At 42.7% G+C, this 18,378-nt stretch overlaps 1 protein-coding gene across 3 annotated transcripts in view; it reads right to left on the bottom strand.

The window, feature by feature from the left end:
- The window catches only part of LOC131508756 (GTPase IMAP family member 7-like), a 65,388-nt gene that overhangs the window by 3,953 nt on the left and 43,057 nt on the right, over positions 1–18,378 (bottom strand). Inside the window, exons 1-2 of one of the 3 annotated variants that reach the window (XM_058723860.1) lie at positions 3,678–3,794; positions 3,154–3,247 (exon numbers count right to left, since the gene is read on the bottom strand). The exons of 1 other annotated variant lie outside the window; for it this stretch is intronic. Coding sequence is in view for 1 of the 2 variants with exons in the window: in XM_058723859.1 (XP_058579842.1) it covers positions 3,678–3,705 (28 nt within the window). In the remaining variant the exon portion in view is untranslated. Of the gene's footprint in view, positions 1–3,153; positions 3,248–3,677; positions 3,803–18,378 lie in introns of those variants that run through there. One more of the 3 variants, XM_058723859.1, reaches the window with a different exon arrangement.

Genomic DNA, 18,378 nt, shown 5'->3' on the forward strand with positions numbered 1-18,378 from the left:
CGTCACTATTTGTAATAATTAAAGACCAAAAATCTACCAAATGCCCACCAGTAGGAGTCTGGTTGAATAAACTAAGGTACATACACACAGCGATGTACTAATCAACTGTAGGAAGGAATAAGAAATACCTCTCTATGCCGGGATGGAGAGATCTCCAGGATATTTCATTAAGCCAAAAAAAAAAAAAAAAGGCAAAGTGAAGAAAATATTTACTTTACTGTCATTTCTCTAATGGGGAGGAACATGAACTGTAGGTACAAAATACAACATATATTTCATGCACATGGTAAAGAAATGGCAGATCATCTGAACTGCCACCAAAGAAATTGCTGACAGAGGGATGGGAGGAATAAGGCGGGGGACAGGGTAGAAGCTGGAAACTACTTTGAATATACTTAGATTTCATAGATTTGTCTTGAAAGCATGTACTTCCTTCTTTTTGAGAGTTCGAATTACAGCTCTTTTCCTTTATGGAAGACCTACATGTGTACCTGTTGTTGCTGGCTGAAATACATTCAAAGAGGAGTTTTCATTTGTACAAAAAAAAAGCTGAACATGAATACAGCGTTCCGCATTTGTTTTACAGCCAGTTGAGCTAATGGAGAGGCCGAGTGGGCCATTGTCCACGCCAGCTGCCAATCACCTTCCCCAGGAACCTCACACAGGGGTTCACCATCCAGTCACCAGAGCTGTGAGCCAGATGAGCACGTGGGCTTTCTCTCAATTGAATGTGTGCATCTGTTAACAAGTTGTGTCTAAAAGTATCAGAAACACATAAGGGAGGTTATTTGGGGGAGATCTGGGAATGCGCACCCTTTTTCCATGTACATTGATGGTAATTGCTTCTCTCCTTTATGTCATTTTGTTTCATAAAAGATTTCACAGGAACGTTCTGCTTGTGGATAGTGAGGAACATCTGTAAATAGCTTCATAATTATAAACAAAAACTATATTTTCAGATAACTAGTAAAAATCAAAAGCAAATGCAATACATAGTATTTGGTGTAATAGACAAACCACACAAAGAATTGGTCCAAGAAACTTGAAAATGCAGTTGCTTCATTGGCTATTGTCCTAATGGGATATAGTGTAAGGCCAAATAGGGGGAAAAAACGTCAAGAAAATCTTAAATTGCTTTCAGGAATCCTGTCCTATTCTTAGCTTTTTGTGCACATGTGTAGTTTTGAAGCCCAAGGACAAACCCAGTGACAATGAACACCCTTAGCACCCATACTGTGCCCTTCAAATGTCATTTCCCACCAAAAACATTAAGAATCTTAGGAGAACGTACCGATTCCAGATCTGGGCCAAGAAACGTGCAAGTGGATCCTAGACTATCTAGTCATACTAGAAAGTGAGGATTCTATCAAAAACTACTCAGACCGTGGGACACCTGGCTAGCTCTGTCAATACAGCATGCATCTCTTGATCCCACGTTCATGAGTTCTAGCCCCACATTGGGTGCAGAGATTACTTCCAAAAAAAAATGTTTGGATCTTACCGAAAGGGGTACAGGGCCAACTTGAAGAGGCTGACTGGACAGAGATGGGGTAATTTGAGTACCAATGAGAATAATAATTTCAATGGATTAAAATTCATCAAATATGTTGAAGTTCATGAATTCATAAAAATACCATCATCATGGGGCGCCTGGGTGGCTCAGTCGGTTAGGCGGCCGACTTCGGCTCAGGTCACGATCTTGCGGTCCGTGAGTTCCAGCCCCGCGTCAGGCTCTCTGAGCTGTCAGCACAGAGCCTGGAGCCTGTTTCAGATTCTGTGTCTCCCTCTCTCTCTGCCCCTCCCCTGTTCATGCTCTGTCTCTCTCTGTCTCAAAAATAAATAAAAAACGTTAAAAAAAATTAAAAAAAATACCATCATCACAAAAGAAGTGAAGTGTTCTTTTTGGGGTATGCTAGGAAATGATGTCATCAGTCTGAACATGGACAAAAAAAAAATCAAGCATTCCTTTTGTCTTATTAACTACACCTTATGGAAATGAAGGTATGATTCAGGGGAACTTTCTTTTTAAAGGATTATGCCATCCAATACATGAAGAAAGAATGATAGAATTATAATATTATATTTTGTGACCCTTAATGAAACAAAGTTACTCTAGGCTATCATTACTGTCTGCTACATTACAGAAAGAGACAGAAGAATATATAAGGTGCCTTCTGCTGGACGTTTACAACTGCACCTATGAAATATTGCCACCCAAATAACCAGGCAAGCCTTAGTCTCATCAAGCCTGTCCTTAAATTTAAATATATACAAAACACAGAAACTAGAAGAACATGTCATATGAGGTCTTGAGGATTTAATGAGCAAAAAGTACACTGTCCACTTCTCTTGGAAAAAGGACCAACCATTTCTTAACCAAAAACATTTTACAAAAAGAAACAGGAAGGTGAAAACTTATTTATCAAATTAAATTTAAGAGATATGAAAGAATTGAAATTTATGAACCGTATTTGGAGGTGATTTCAATTTTAAATTTTAGGAGACGATCTGGGAATTGGAATACACCTGGTAATTTTTTAAAAATTCTAATTGCTTTTTGAACTCTGATCATGGTATATTTTAATACCTTTATCTTCCAGACATACATATGTAAGTAATACTGATGAAGTGATAAAATTTTTAGTATTCTAGTAATGTAATACTTTTTAGTATTCTAATGTTTAAAGTGTATGTATGTATTTAATCTCTACACCCAGCATGAGGCTCAAACTCACAGCCCTGAGATCAAGAGTCCCATGCTCTTCCCCCTGAGCCAGATAGGCGCTCCCACTCTGATTTTTGAAATGAGGAGATTGATGTGGCTCAGAAATGCTGAGAAAGTTGCCCAAGGTCTCTGCGCTAATGGGCTTTGGGCAGACAAAGGATCCAATGCAAAGTATGTCTGACCCTGCACTCATGCATAACCCTTGCACGCTCTGGTCTCTTCTTGGTTCCTTCTCAGATCCTTGATTCTACATTTCTGTTTACACTGGATCAGAAATAGATCATGGGAGGCCAGGGAGGTAGTTCACTCTCTGTCCAGAAACATGAACTGGTAGCAACCCTGGAATTAGAGAAGGCAACCAAAGGGCTTCACACACATTTGTTTTCTATAGAATAGCTCATTCTCTCCCCATGGCACCCCTTCCTTACCTCCTCTGTTACACTGTCGATCACACCATTTCTCTCTTACATGTTGGAAAGGACACAGCCAGCTGAATTCTAGGCTTCCTGTGCCATTTGTGACCTGGGTATCCAGGGAATTTGATAAAACCACATGCACATCGTCTGGGATTCAGATTTCTTTCAGGAAAAAAGAGGGATTGGGACAGACTCGTCTCCAAATTGCCTTCCAGCTCTAAAGACCTGCCTTGAGGACACTAGTTTCCCACTAAGGGAAATGGATGGGGTGTCAGGCAGTACTCACTCTGTCATGACAGCAACTGATGGAAGATATGCTGTTCAGCAAGTTTGTCCTGCTAAATAGGAGACGTGTGGACATGGGGCAATCAACCTCCTTACTCCCACTCTTCCTCCCCCGGGACCCCTGTGGCAGCATCCTGTTTGCTGGGCTGCTGGCACGGTACTTGGTCCCCTCTCAGACCAGAACCCACACCCATGCACACCCCTATGTCCTGCTGCCCCTCACGGCTCCATTGCTCCCAGGCCAGGCTCACCTTCTTTTGAAGGAGCTGAGTTCCCCATTGTTCTCCAAAGAATCTGTTTGAGCTGCTGCTTTTGCTTTCACTGGGAGGAAAATATGTTTGCACCCTTCAAACCTCTGAGGCAGGAAGCTCAGATTGGGTGGAGCTAGTGAAGGAACTCTTTGGCTTTAAAGAGACAGAAATATTGCCCTATAATTGGAGGAGTGCTTAAGTTTTACCAGGGTGTAAGCTTTTTCTCCATGTGCCTGCTCTCACACCAAATTTTCCAAACCTATATTTGTTGTTTGGGGTTATACTGGTGGATCCCAAAGGCCCTTATTACATGACACAAATCATGCACACAGAGCCAGGCATGGTGTTGGATCATCTTCCCTGCATGGAGTGGGAGACTCTGGGGTGATTCTAGGAAGAAGAAACTCAAATAGGTGGCTAGATGTGTCCAAATTTAGAGCCTGGGATACTTCCCAGTGATTGTATCATATGGGTTTTCATGATAGTCTTTCATGAAGGTCTCAAGTTACTCATTACAAATTTACCAGCCTTCAGGTACAAAGCCAAGAGTCTAAACCATTGGGAGCCAAGAGAAAAAAAGGAAGATGTGGCCTGGAAAAAGTCTTCCAATGACCGTACACCTTCTCTGGTTTTCTTCATATGGTTCTTTCAAGCCCCAAAATATGCATGACCTGACAACAAAAGATGCACCCAGGGTGGAGATCAAACTTCCCCCTACAACCTTCCTACTTTCCTCTACCCCAGACCCAGGCACAGGTAGATTTTCCCAGATTTAGCCAGTGCCTCCACTCCAACCTGCTCTGGAAACTTTGAGATGATAGGCAGATGGTCAAACCTCTCATGGTTGACCAGCTGTTCCAATTGTCTCTTGCATCATCATAAAATTATAATGTTTTTGATTATATATTTTTGTTCACTACATTGAGACATGGGATTACTTGATGCTCACACTTCAAGGTGGGTACTAAGAGAACTAAATGTGGCAGGAAGTAGTGGCCAATGGGGAGGCAACCCATGGAGGGAAGCAGCTAGATTTGGAAATTATTGTATTAATACTATATTATTGGTCCATATCATTAGACCAGTTATTGGTGCTAATGACTTGGAGGGCCCCAGGTAACTGTTTTCCAATTTGCAATAAAGACACAGACTAGGACCAGCTATATAATTTGCAAAGTCTGGCACAAAAGGAATATGCCAGGCCCTTTGTCAAAAACAAACAAAAAAAATTAAGAGTTTCAAGATGACATCAATAGAACAGTAAACCCTTCTAAGTACAGGGCCCTGTGCAACTGCACAGGTCACATACCCACGAACTTGGTCTTGATGAGGCCACATACATAAAAGTCTAGAGGAGAGCTAGAATCATATTTCTTCCTCAAAATATCTCTACCATTTCCTAGTTTCATTTCAAGCTACATATTCCTTGAGTGAAACTAGTCCTTGGATGTTTTCATGGTCAGCTAATTGCTTCTCCAGGTATTATGCTCAGGTATGCTGTTAAGTTCCCTAGAGGGAACAGGAGACTAGTTGACACAGAATCCATGGATGCCACAAGAAATCAGATGTGGGTCTCAAATGGTAACAGCCTTGTGATCCTTGGTCAAAAAGGAGCATGTGGCCCCCATCAGTCCCATACTGAGCCCTAAGTTAGGAGTGACCTCCTTCTAGAAGATTCTGGATAGAAGCAGTGTAGCCCCATATCTGAATTGTTCACTTAGCCATGCTCCTGATCATTGAGGGCTTCCTTCCACTTGCACCTATGCTGTGAGCCACAGGCCTCTCCACCGCTTGTCTCCTCCTGCAACCCTGGAAACACAACTTTCCACCCAGGATCTTGCTCCTTCCACATAGTCAGAAGCAGAGAGATAAATGTGGACAAAGCCACAGCTTCCTTTTTTGTTTTCCTTTGATTCTTTCCATTTCACACACACACACAGAAATGTGGACATAATGAATTTTCAAAAGGTGTGGGGTCATTAAGAGACATTCTTTGAATTCTATAGGAGTCTTCATGTGGGGCTCAGGGTGTTTTCTGATGCTCAGATCTAGATAATCTCAAAGCTCAACTTATTAAAATAGTGCAGAAATAATAACAGTAGTTTAAAAGAATTGTTCCCCCATTGTCCTGTTTCTTCTACATATCGTCTTTGGAACTTTGGTGGATCAGTTTCCTATTGCCTCCATAACAAATTCCCAAAACATTAGTAGCTGAAAGCAATATAAACTTCATCTTCTACAGTTATGGAGGACAAGAGCATGGAATTAGTCTTATGGAGATAAAATCAACGTCCTGCAGAGCTGGTTCTTTCTGGAGGCTCCAGGAGAGAATCCATCCCTTTCCTCTTACATCTTCTAGAAGCTGCCAGCTGTCTTGGACTTGTGGCCACATCACACCAATCTCTGCTGCCTTCATCACATTGCCTTCTTGCCTCTCCTTAGAAGGACCTTTCTGATTACATCTGGGGCCCACCCAGATAATCCGGAATAATCTCCCCATCTCAAAGTCATTAACTTAATCACATCTGCAAAGATGCTTATGGAATAAGGTAACATTCACAGGCTCTGGGGATTAGAGTGTGGCCATCCTTCAGGGGCCACCATTCAGCCTGCCACATTTGGGTGAGTTAACCTCTCTGCAACTCACTTCCCTAATCTTTAAAATGGAATGCCTTATAAAAAGAATTATTCACCATGATCAAGTGGGATTCATTCCTGGGATGCAGGGCTGGTTCAATCAACGTGATACATCACATTAATAAAAAAAAAAAAAAAAGAGAAGAACCATATGATCCTGTCAATCGATGCAGAAAAGGCCTTTGACAAAATCCAGCACACTTTCTTAATAAAAACCCTTGAGAAAGTTGGGATAGAAGGAACATACTTAAAGATCATAAAAGCCATTTATGAAAAGCCCACAGCTAACATCATCCTCAATGGGGAAAAACTGAGAGCTTTTTCCCTGAGATCAGGAACACGACAGGGATGCCCACTCTCACTGCTGTTGTTTAATATAGTGTTGGAAGTTCTAGCATCAGCAATCAGACAACAAAAGGAAATCAAAGGCATCAAAATTGGCAAAGATGAAGTCAAGCTTTCGCTTTTTGCAGATGACATGGTATTATACATGGAAAATCCGATAGACTCCACCAAAAGTCTGCTAGAACTGATACATGAATTCAGCAAAGTTGCAGGATACAAAATCAATGTACAGAAATCAGTTGCATTCTTATACAGTAACAATGAAGCAACAGAAAGACAAATAAAGAAACCGATCCCATTCACAATTGCACCAAGAAGCATAAAATACCTAGGAATAAATCTAACCAAAGATGTAAAAGATCTGTATGCTGAAAACTATAGAAAGCTTATGAAGGTAATTGAAGAAGATATAAAGAAATGGAAAGACATTCCCTACTCATGGATTGGAAGAATAAATATTGTCAAAATGTCAATACTACCCAAGGCTATCTACACATTCAACGCAATCCCAATCAAAATTGCACCAGCATTCTTCTCGAAACTGGAACAAGCCATCCTAAAATTCATATGGAACCACAAAAGGCCCCGAATAGCCAAAGTAATTATGAAGAAAAAGACCAAAGCGGGAGGCATCACAATCCCAGACTTTAGCTTCTACTACAAAGCTGTAATCATCAAGACAGCATGGTATTGGCACAAAAACAGACACATAGACCAATGGAATAGAATAGAAACCCCAGAACTAGACCCACAAACGTATGGCCAACTCATCTTTGACAAAGCAGGAAAGAACATCCAATGCAAAAAAGACACTCTCTTTAACAAATGGTGCTGGGAGAACTGGACAGCAACATGCAGAAGGTTGAAACTAAACCACTTTCTCACACCATTCACAATAATAAACTCAAAATTGATAAAGGACCTGAATGTGAGACAGGAAACCATCAAAACCTTACAGGAGAAAGCAGGAAAAGACCTCTCTGACCTCAGCCTAGCAATCTCTTACTCGGCACATCCCCAAAGGCAAGGGAATTAAAAGCAAAAATGAATTACTGGGACCTTATGAATATATAAAGCTTCTGCACAGCAAAGGAAACAACCAAAAAAACTAAAAGGCAACCAACAGAATGGGAAAAGATATTTGCAAATGACATATCAGACAAAGGGCTAGTATCCAAAATCTATAAAGAGCTCACCAAACTCCACACCTGAAAAACAAATAACCCAATGAAGAAATGGGCAGAAAACATGAATAGACACTTCTCTAAAGAAGACATCCGGATGGCCAACAGGCACATGAAAAGATGTTCAACGTCGCTCCTTATCAGGGAAATACAAATCAAAACCACACTCAGATATCACCTCACGCCAGTCAGAGTGGCCAAAATGAACAAATCAGGAGGCTATAGATGCTGGAGAGGATGTGGAGACACAGGAACCCTCTTGCACTGTTGGTGGGAATGCAAATTGGTACAGCCGCTCTGGAAAGCAGTGTGGAGGTTCCTCAGAAAATTAAAAATAGACCTACCCTATGACCCAGCAATAGCACTGCTAGGAATTTACCCAAGGGATACAGGAGTACTGATGCATAGGGGCACTTGTACCCCAATGTTTATAGCAGCACTCTCAACAATAGCCAAATTATGGAAAGAGCCTAAATGTCCAGCAACTGATGAATGGATAAAGAAATTGTGGTTTATATATACACAATGGAATACTACGTGGCAATGAGAAAGAATGAAATATGGCCTTTTGTAGCAACGTGGATGGAACTGGAGAGTGTGATGCTAAGTGAAATAAGCCATACAGAGAAAGACAGATACCATATGGTTTCACTCTTATGTGGATCCTGAGAAACTTAACAGAAACCCATGGGGGAGGGGAAGGAAAAAAAAAAAAAGAGGTTAGAGTGGGAGAGAGCCAAAGCATAGGAGACTGTTAAAAACTGAGAACAAACTGAGGGTTGATGGGGGGTGGGAGGGAAGGGAGGGTGGGTGATGGGCATTGAGGAGGGCACCTTTTGGGATGAGCACTGGGTGTTGTATGGAAACCAATGTGACAATAAATTTCATATATTGAAAAAAAATTTTTTTAAAAATAAAATGGAATGCTTACTTCAGACGGTCATTGTGAAACCAGATAAATTTGTGCACATGAAGTGGTACTCAAACCATAGTGATCAATAGGTATTAGTTAGAAGAAGTAATAGAACCCTCTATGCTAGTCTCATAGATTACCATCCTGAGGCTCATCTACACATCATAGATGCTGTCTTAGTCAGCGTGAACACCATAATACCACAGCCTGGGAGCAGGAACAACAGGAATTAATCTCTCACAGTTCTGGAGACTGGGCAACCCAAGCCCAATGTGCCAGCCAACTTGTTTCCCTGGGGAAGGCTCACTTCCTGATTTGCGAATGGCACTGTCTCACCGTGTCCATACATGATGGAGCGAGGAAGCAACTCTCTGCTATCTCTTCTTACAAGGGCACTAATCCCATCAAGAGGGCCCCAGATTCATGAACTCATGGAAACCCACTTAAGTTACCCCCAAATACAATCATGTTGGGGGTTAGGGATTCTGGTGCCTTCTCTCTTGGTGCCACATAAAACTAGTCACTTCTACTTTGTAACAATCTCTTTTAAGTGGACATCACTCAAGGTTTCCTGGTTTCTCCCCACTCACTCCACCCACAAAGGGCACTGCATGAAAAGGAAGACTCAGCACCTCCACAGCCTGTCTACCAGGATAAGGGATCTGGATTATCTATACCCCTGCACTCACATGTCTTTAATGAAATTGTCTTCTGACTCCACGGATGTGCAAGAAGAGCTGCCTCTTGCAGGCTAATAGCAGCCTTGTCACAAAAGAGATATAGGTGTTAGGTGTGGCAGTGCACTTGGGGCTGAATCCCTCAAAGGAAACATTGAACAAACCCTCATGAAATAAGGACCATGCCCCCCAAAGAGCCTTTTACTGTCTTCCACGATGTTATATTCGATTATGAACCACAACCATTCAGTCCTGTTCTCAAACAGGTCTCTGCTTCCTCCTAAGGCTTCTCCGAAGATCTACCAAAAGTGACCACTCAGAATTTGTGTCTTCAACAGAGGGTCACAGTCTTGGAGCTTCAGGGGAAAAACTGTAGGACGTGCTCTGAACTACTGTTGCCTCAAAGAGACTCTTCAGAGCAGGTTTCCAAGATGGCAGCACTGACTCAATGCTCAGACTGTGCCAGTGAGCAAAGCCAGGACTACTGGGACTCTCAGGCTGGAAGCATATGTACCTCAGGAAATCAGACGACTGACTCAAGATCCAGCAGAGTGAGAAGTAATGACATAGGACTGACTGAACGGATTCAAGATGTGCCATTGTGGTTATTTGTTTGGAATATTGATGGCATTCTGTTTGATGTTCTACTTGTATGGCTATTTGTGGAAACCTTATTTCTTTCTCCTTAAATGAATTAGTAGACTGTGTATTTGTAAACCCGCAACAACCGTCTTTAAACATTACCTCATCTTCACCTACCCTCAAAATTCAGAAACAAATGCTTCTACTGAGTTTCATTCACTTTCATGATAATAGAACCATGTGCATAAGTTTAATAAAAATCTGTCCTCTTGTTTACAAAGATATCATTGGAAAAATCGATTCTGGAGCAAGGCCATATATACAGGGTGATATCTGAGAGTGATTGTTGTTTAATCAAAGACCATCAGACCACTGCTAAGGAGCAATTATTGGTGTTACATGTGGAGCTAATGTCTCCAAAACCTTCATAAGAAAACGAATATGATGTCTGGCTTCCAGGATCTCAGTCTCTGGGAGTAAGGAAGTCCACTCCCAGGTAGTCCAGAAACACAGGCAAATTTTGGAGACATCAGGAAGAGGGAAATTCACAGATATTTATGGGTACAGCATGCAAAGTTTACTGGAGAAAGTGTTTGGGCCTTGGTTTCCTACTCCTAGGATAGAAGAATGGCAGGGGCTTTGAAAAGTCTGATTCAAAACTCATTTTGAAAATTTCGAAAGAAGTTTATCCTTTGGAATTGATAGTTGCTTAATATGATTAGGCTCTAGATTTCCCAAGCAAACTTAAGGAGGCTTTTTCGGTTAATTAAGATTCTTGCTGCATCTGTATAAATAATCAGGCCATGCATAGTAAAAACAATCTTCTAGGATCAACAATACTTGTTGGAGACTGTTTATGATCACAAAGTAGAGAACGCTATGAAAATGATCCAAAACTTAGAAATAGGCAAGAGAGATTACTGGAGTGTTCTATTGTTCTGTGTGGTGCTGTGCTTGATGATCCGCTGTGATATTTTACAACACTTTAAGGACAGAGAGAATTTTTGCACATCTCTGCCTTGGAGATACTCAGCGAATTTTCTGTCTGGTGGAATATGCAACTCAAAAATTACATGTTACTACTCTCTTGAACACATCAACCCTTGATTTCAAATGAACTTTGTGTTTCTGTTTGTTTGTGTGTTTTTTTGTTTTATTCTTTGCTTATTTGCTTGTTTTTAACTAGGTTTCACACCCAGCATGGAGCCCAAACTCAAGACCCTAAGGTCAAGACCTGAGCTGAGATCAAGAGTCAGACGCTTAACTGATTGAGCCACCCAAAGGAACTTTGAACCAATTATAGAATCAAACTGGTTCTCTAGTTAAGCCATGAGTTGAGCCAAATCTTTGATGTGTTTATACTTACCCAGGAGTCATGAGTTTGCTTTTTTTGAAAACTGCAGATAAAAAGAGAGGGAGAAATAGCATGATCCAAGCCTTGGAGGTGGAAATAACACTGGACACAGGCAGAGAACAGCTAACAATTTGGAGTGCAGGAATCATTACCAGCCTTTACTGAGGGCCTACTGCGTCCCAGGCACTGACCTCCATATCATTATCACCTTCGTTTCTTACAAAAGTATAAAATGGATATTAATGGGAACAATGATATCTAGAAAAATCTCATTCTTGGAAGAAGAGTTGAGACTGATTATAATGACTGTTGAATACCAGGCCAAGGAATGTGGATTCTAAGCCCTAGGCAGTAGATTTCCAAGAAGCAGAGACCTAAGAAAACTATCCCAATGGGCTTAACCTGGTAACTGAAATGAGGACTGGAGAGGAAGAGATCAGGGGTACTGTACCCTCACACTGCACACACTGTCCCTCTCTTACCATATTGTAGGTTGAATTGTGTCCTTCTAAAGAAGGGCTAACCTCTGGTACCTGAGAATGTGACCTTCTTTGGAGCACGGTCTCTGTGATGTCATGTCTTTAAGTTAAGGTTGAGCCCTACTCCAATGCCTGGAATTGTTTCATTCAGAGTGAGGGAAGTTTACACAGAGATACACACAGAGAACACCGTGTGACAAAAGAGGCAGATATTGGACTGAAGCACCTAGAAGGCAAAGAACAAAGCACGACAGCCAGCACCAGAAGCTAAGACGCAGCAAAGAAGGATCCTTCCCCAGAGACTTCATGGAGAGTATGGCCCTGGGAATGTCTCAGTTTGGCACTTGTAGCCTGTGCCAGTGAGACAGTAGCCATAACAATGAGACAGTAAGTTTCTGCTCTTTAAGCAACAGTTTGTGGTCATTTGTTACAGCAGCTCCTGGGGGAACTAATATAGATTTTAAGGTCAAGAAGCAGGGTCCTGCTCTGGTAATTACTTAAAATGTAGGAGTCGTTTTGAAATTGAGTAATGCATGGAGGCTCGAAGAATTCTGAGGTACATGATAAAAAGCAAGGCCTAAGAGGATGTCGGTGGTAGGATGAACATCCAGGTCACTTTCTGGTGAGGTCTCAGAGAGAGGTGGGGACCACGCTGCTGGACATTGGAGGGACGATGGCACTTGCTATAAAATGACAGGAGGCAGGGAGGCGGGCTAAACTGAGGTGGGCTGCTGGGTGGAGAGTAGACCATGTAAGTGATGAACTTGAATATTCAGCTGAGGAGAATCCCGAGAACAATGTGGAAGATGTGGCCTGGTGTCTCCTTGCTGCTTCTAATGAAATGCGTGAGGAAAGAGAGTGGTGGCTTATCTCCAGCCAAAGAGCACCAAGATGGCCAGCTGCCAGCAGAGCCCAGGAAGAAGCAAGCAAGGTCCTCCCCTCAAGGCTTCAGAGAGCACACGCCTCTGCTGGCATCTTGACTTTGGACTCCAGGAGCTACCACACAATCCATGTCTCAGCTGTTTCAACTGCAGTTTGGACGACCTGTCGTGCAGTGCTAGGCATCCAGCATGTCCCCTCCACCTTGCCCCTGCCAGCTTTCTTGTCCCATCCTCTGAGAAACCCAAAGGTCTCCCCTTCTGTGGTATAGTGTGAACAGGCCAAATCTTCTAGACTACATTCTTCCTCATTCCCACCACATTTCTGGCCCAGACGGACCCCGGGTCTCCCTGATGAGAGAGAGCTTGGGGCTTTCTCAGAACTTAGATTTCAGTCCTCTGAAGAATTTTCTTTTTGGAAACAATTATACAACACCAAAACAAAACCTAATAATTGTTTCTTTTAAAGAGACACACAGGAATTTAAGGCCTGGGAGTGAGGTTAAGGCCTCCTGAAATCTGAAGGCAAACAGGCAGACTATCAGGGCACCATGAGCGGGGGGTCAGAGGTAAAAGCAGGACCCCGTCCCAGCAGCAACAATCAATCCCTCACTCTTAGAGAATACCAACACTGCACAAAAGGACTATTTTCTCTTAATCACCAAAAATGTCTCCTTAATATATGAAAATCATTCAGAGGAAAAGTGTGTGCGCCTGATTCTGCCATGATCAAGATCTATGGCTTGGAGAAAACCCATACACAAACAGACCCCAAAACACCACAATCCCCATGTGCCCCACTATCTTTATGGATAAGAAGTCCTAGATTGTCTCAATACAATGCCTCCTACAGAACAGCATCATGCGAGACTATCTGGGCCTCTCCCAATGAGGACGAATCCCAAGACTCTCCCCACCCCCCACCCCCGGCATGATTCATGACCCTGGGCACACGTACCCACACAATTTCTCAGGTGTTGGTTGGCTGTAGGTATAAATCTCCAGGTGGAACAGGGGCCTGTGGCCCCCAAAGGGAGACCTTGAGGAGGTCCGAGTCCCAAGACTCCTGGCTGGAAGACCCAGGTATAAATATGAGTATGGACCTTCTTTCCCCATGGCTTTAGTGTCCCTGGGCCATCAGAGTAATGGACACTTACAGATGGTTATGGACATCACCTTTATTTACCAGCCAGCACCAACAGCCATGAACACAAGAAGCAAAGGCACAGGCATGTTTCACCCCGAGTTCTCTGCTACTCTCCACACACACAGCATCCTTCCTCACTCATCCGCCTAGACTTTCCAGTCCCACGCCTCCAAACCCCACAGCCTTTGCTTGGATGGCCCCTGGATTCTTAGCCATTCCTCGGTACCAATGGTGGAAGAGGCGGCTTGGGAGAATGGGTGTCAGGGAAAGAACTCACAGGCTGCCAGGACCAGCTGACAGCCTTCAGTGATCTGCCCTCTCTGGGATTTACAACAAAGTTGGCACGGTTTCTGCTGTTACCTTCATTTCTTTCTTTGGGTTTCAACTTGACATCTTTTATTGCTTCACTCATATCTTTGTGGAGTGTCTCGAGTGCTTTATTACAAATGATAAACACGGTAAGTAAATCTTTAACGAGGGATAAAGGAAAGACTGTTATATTTATGGCACCATATCACAGCACAGTTTTTTCTGTTATTGTTTCCCACAGTCCCTTGCATTTTCAAGAAATGGGTAACAGGGTGATTTCTCGTAAATTCACTCATGCACAGAAAAACATACATCTTACTTCAGCCCCAGCAATTTCCTGCCTCACTTCTCCCGAGTCTGTCTTCCTCATCAGGCCACAGAGGCAAGGTCACAGGTTCATGTCTTCTCATTTGTGGCTGCTCTTGTGCTCAAAAGGGACTGGGGCAGGAAGGCGGGGCCAAGGAGGAACCCCACCATGGAGGTCTCACTGGCCTCTGCACAGGTAGCTTATCCCATCTCTCCCCAGGCTGGTGCTGGCCTGAGGATGAGGTGGACGTCTTCCTGGGAATCTCCAACCAGGACCCGTTCAAAGCAAGCACAGCAGCTAGATCTTTTGACCCCGACGTGGGCTGAACAAGTCAGTTCTGCTCTTTATTAGAACAGGTGCACACGGATGCTGCTGCTATCTTCCAAAATTTTGACCAATTTTTCTACTGGTTGTTTGTTCAGTGAATGATTGATTGATTGATTGATTGATTAAAGTTTATTTATTAATTTTGAGAGAGCGAGAGAGTGAGGAGGGGAGAGACAAAGAGGGAGAGAGAGAGGATCCCAAGCACACTCCATGCCAGCACAGAGCCTGACGCAGGCTTGATTCAAGAACCGTGAGATCATCGTTCTGAGGTGAAACCATGAGTTTGATGTTCAACCAAATGAGCCCCCAGGTCCCCCCAAGTTTTAAAAAATTTTCACTCAAAACATAAATAGCAAACAAACAGCCGAGCAGCCTTATTATTTTGACTATTATTTATTTATCAGGAAAAAATACTAGTTGAAAGTTGCACTGAAATGACTCATGTCCAAGCTGTGAAAGAATATAAACGACTCTTTGGAAATACAGGGAGAGGCCAGTGTCTCTCTCACCCTCTGCAAGTTCACCATATCTGCAGTTAGTAGGACAGCGGGACTCCGTATAAAGACGGCTGTTGGTAGCACGGTGGTAACTGCTGCCTGGCTCTCTTTTGACGCTGTTTCGTTTAACTATAATAAGACACCACAAGGGGAAGGCAAAACGAGGCAAACTCCAGGCAGCCAGCAGGAAGGAAGAGGAGGGGAGTTGGCAATGTGGCCAGAGTTTGACCCAAAACTAGGACAGGCTTCCATATGCCCTGGAGGAACCCTACAGACCTAGTACTGGTGGGACAGCCATAAGTGATGCAAAGTATATATTTTCAAAAATATATTAAAGTCTCTTAAAGTTGTTCTAAGATCATTCAGCAAACGAAGAAACCTATTAAAAAAAAAAGTCTACTAAATAGTAGTAAGAACAGTGAGTCTGTGACACTTACCATAAGCTGCTTCCTCCCTTCCAACACACACTCAGCTCCTCTGGAAGGAAACTGCATTCTGGGAGGTGTGGCTGAGAAGCTGGGGCTCCCTGTCCTCTCAGCCTTCCAGCAAGAGAACAGTATCTTGGGAGGAATCAGCTGGAGGTCAGTAGGTTTAACCACCGGGTATAGTATGGACAGACAGAGTGGTTAGGGAAAGACGCACGGAGTGGGGCTAGACAACTGTCACCTCCCGGGACTCTGCAGGCCCAGGCTGCACCCTCTGAGGAGAGACACCAAAGGTTTCACCCTGCAGGGGAAACAGGCTTCACCAGGAGAGTCCAGCCAAACATGCAAACCCCCTGCACAAAGTTGCAGTGAAGCGCCAGAGCAGATATCCTTGTCTTATCTCTGATCACAGGGGCAAAGCTCTCAGCCTTTCATCAAGTATGGTACCAGTGGTGGGAGTTTTCACACTGATTTCCTTCAGTTCTTTCAACATGCTTAGAATTGCTCTTTGGAAGCCCTGTCTCTGAATCCAATATCCAGGGTCTCTGCCAGGCAATTCCTGTGGCCTGAGTTTTTCCAGTATATGGGTCACACCTTCCTGTTTCGTTGTACATCTTACAGGTGTTGTTAAAAACTGGGTATTTTAGGTAACATCGTGTAGTGAATCTGGATACTGATTCCCTTACTGACTTTCTAGGCCTTGATTTGCTGCTGTCTGTGTGTCCATAAGAATACAGAAATTGCTTTTTTAAACAACAAAATAGAAATTCTGCAGCAGAAAAGTATGAGTGAAATGAAAATTTGACTAGTGGAGCTCAATGATAGATTTGAATGGCTAGAACAAAGATTCAGTGAATTTGAAGATGTAATAATTATAAACACACATGAACTTCACAATTGAGCCCCAAAACACAGGAAGCAAAAAATAACGGGCGTCAAGGAGAAATAGACAATTCAACAACAAGCTGTAGACTTCAATGTCCACGTTGACCAACGCGTACCACAGCTAATCAGAAGGTCAAAACAGAAACAGAAGATGTGACCCACAGATAAACCAACCAGACCTAACATTACAGAACATTACCCAACGAAGTAGATTATGCATTCTGTTCACGTACACAGAGAACGTTCTCCTAAATATGACCAATAGGCCATAAAATGGGCCTCAATAAATCTAAGAGACTTGAAATCCTAGAGTATAACAGGGGGTAAGCTCCTTTACATCAGTCTTGGCAATAATTTTTTGGATTTGACCACAAAAGCAAAGGCATCAAAGATAAAATGATCAAGTGAGATTACATCCAACTAATACGCTTCTGCCTGGCAAAGGAAACCATCAACAATACAAAAAGGCAGCCCACTGAATGGGAGAAAGTATTTGCAAATCGTATATTTGATAAAGGGTTAATATCCAAAATACATACAGAACTCACATAATTAATAGCAAAACCCGAGCAATTTATTTAAAAAGGACAGAGGAAGTAAACAGGCATTTTCCCAAAGAGGACACACAGGTGGCACAGAGGTGCATGGATATGTGCTCAGTATCACCATCATCAGGGGAATCGCAAATCAAAACCACAATGAGGTATCCCCTCACACCTGTTAGAATGGCTATCATCAAGAAGACAGGAAGTAACAAGTGTTGGGGAGGATGTGGAGAAAAGGGAAGCCTTGTGCACTGTGCATGGGATGCAAGTTGGTGCAGCCACTGTGGAAAACAGTATGGATGGTCCTCCAAAAATTATACGTAGCATTACATTTGATCCGGCAATCCCACTTCTGGGTATTTATCCAAAAGAAATGAAAGCAAGATCTCAAAGAAAGATCTGCACTCACAAGCTCCCTGCAGCATTGCTCACAATACCCAAGATGTGGAAGCAACCTAAGGGTCCAACTATGGGTATATATATATATATATATATATATATATATATAGTTCTCTGAAAAGAAAGAGGAACATCTTGTCATTTGCAACAACAGGGTCGAACTTGAGGGCATTATCGTAAGCGAAACAGGTCGAACAGAGAAAAACAAATACTGTATGATATCACCCTTATGTGGAATTTTAAAAAGCCAAACTGATAGAAATGGAGAGTAGAACAGTGGTGACCAGGGGCTGGGGGATGGAGGGATGGGGAGACATTGGTCAAAGAGTACAAAGTTCCAGTTATAAGATGATTAAGTTGTGGGGATCTAACGTGCAGCACAGTGACTATAGCTCATTACCACTGTATCATACCTTAAGTGTTACTAAGAGAGTAGATGATCTTAAATGTTCTCACTCAAAAAAAGAGTAATGGTAAATGTGTGATGTGATGCAGGTGTTACCTAATAATATTATGGTGGCAATAATTTTGCAATATAGAGTGTATCAAATCAACACATTGCACCCTTTCAAATTACAGTGTTACATTTCAATTATATCTCAATAAAGCTGGATAGGGTGTGGGGGGATAAGGTGGAGGGCCATGGGTTAGGTATCTTCACTACAGCAAATGAACTGGCAAGACTGGCTAAAAATCAGGCCCCAGAGTATTAGGTTCAGGTTAAGTGAAAGCCCTCACTACACACGGGGAGAGGTGACTCCAGAAACTGTAAGTGAGTTAGGCAAGATCGCAGAGTTGATTCCAGAACAAA

Source organism: Neofelis nebulosa, chromosome 4 (assembly GCF_028018385.1).
Source record: "Neofelis nebulosa isolate mNeoNeb1 chromosome 4, mNeoNeb1.pri, whole genome shotgun sequence".
Classification (NCBI taxonomy): domain Eukaryota; kingdom Metazoa; phylum Chordata; class Mammalia; order Carnivora; family Felidae; genus Neofelis; species Neofelis nebulosa.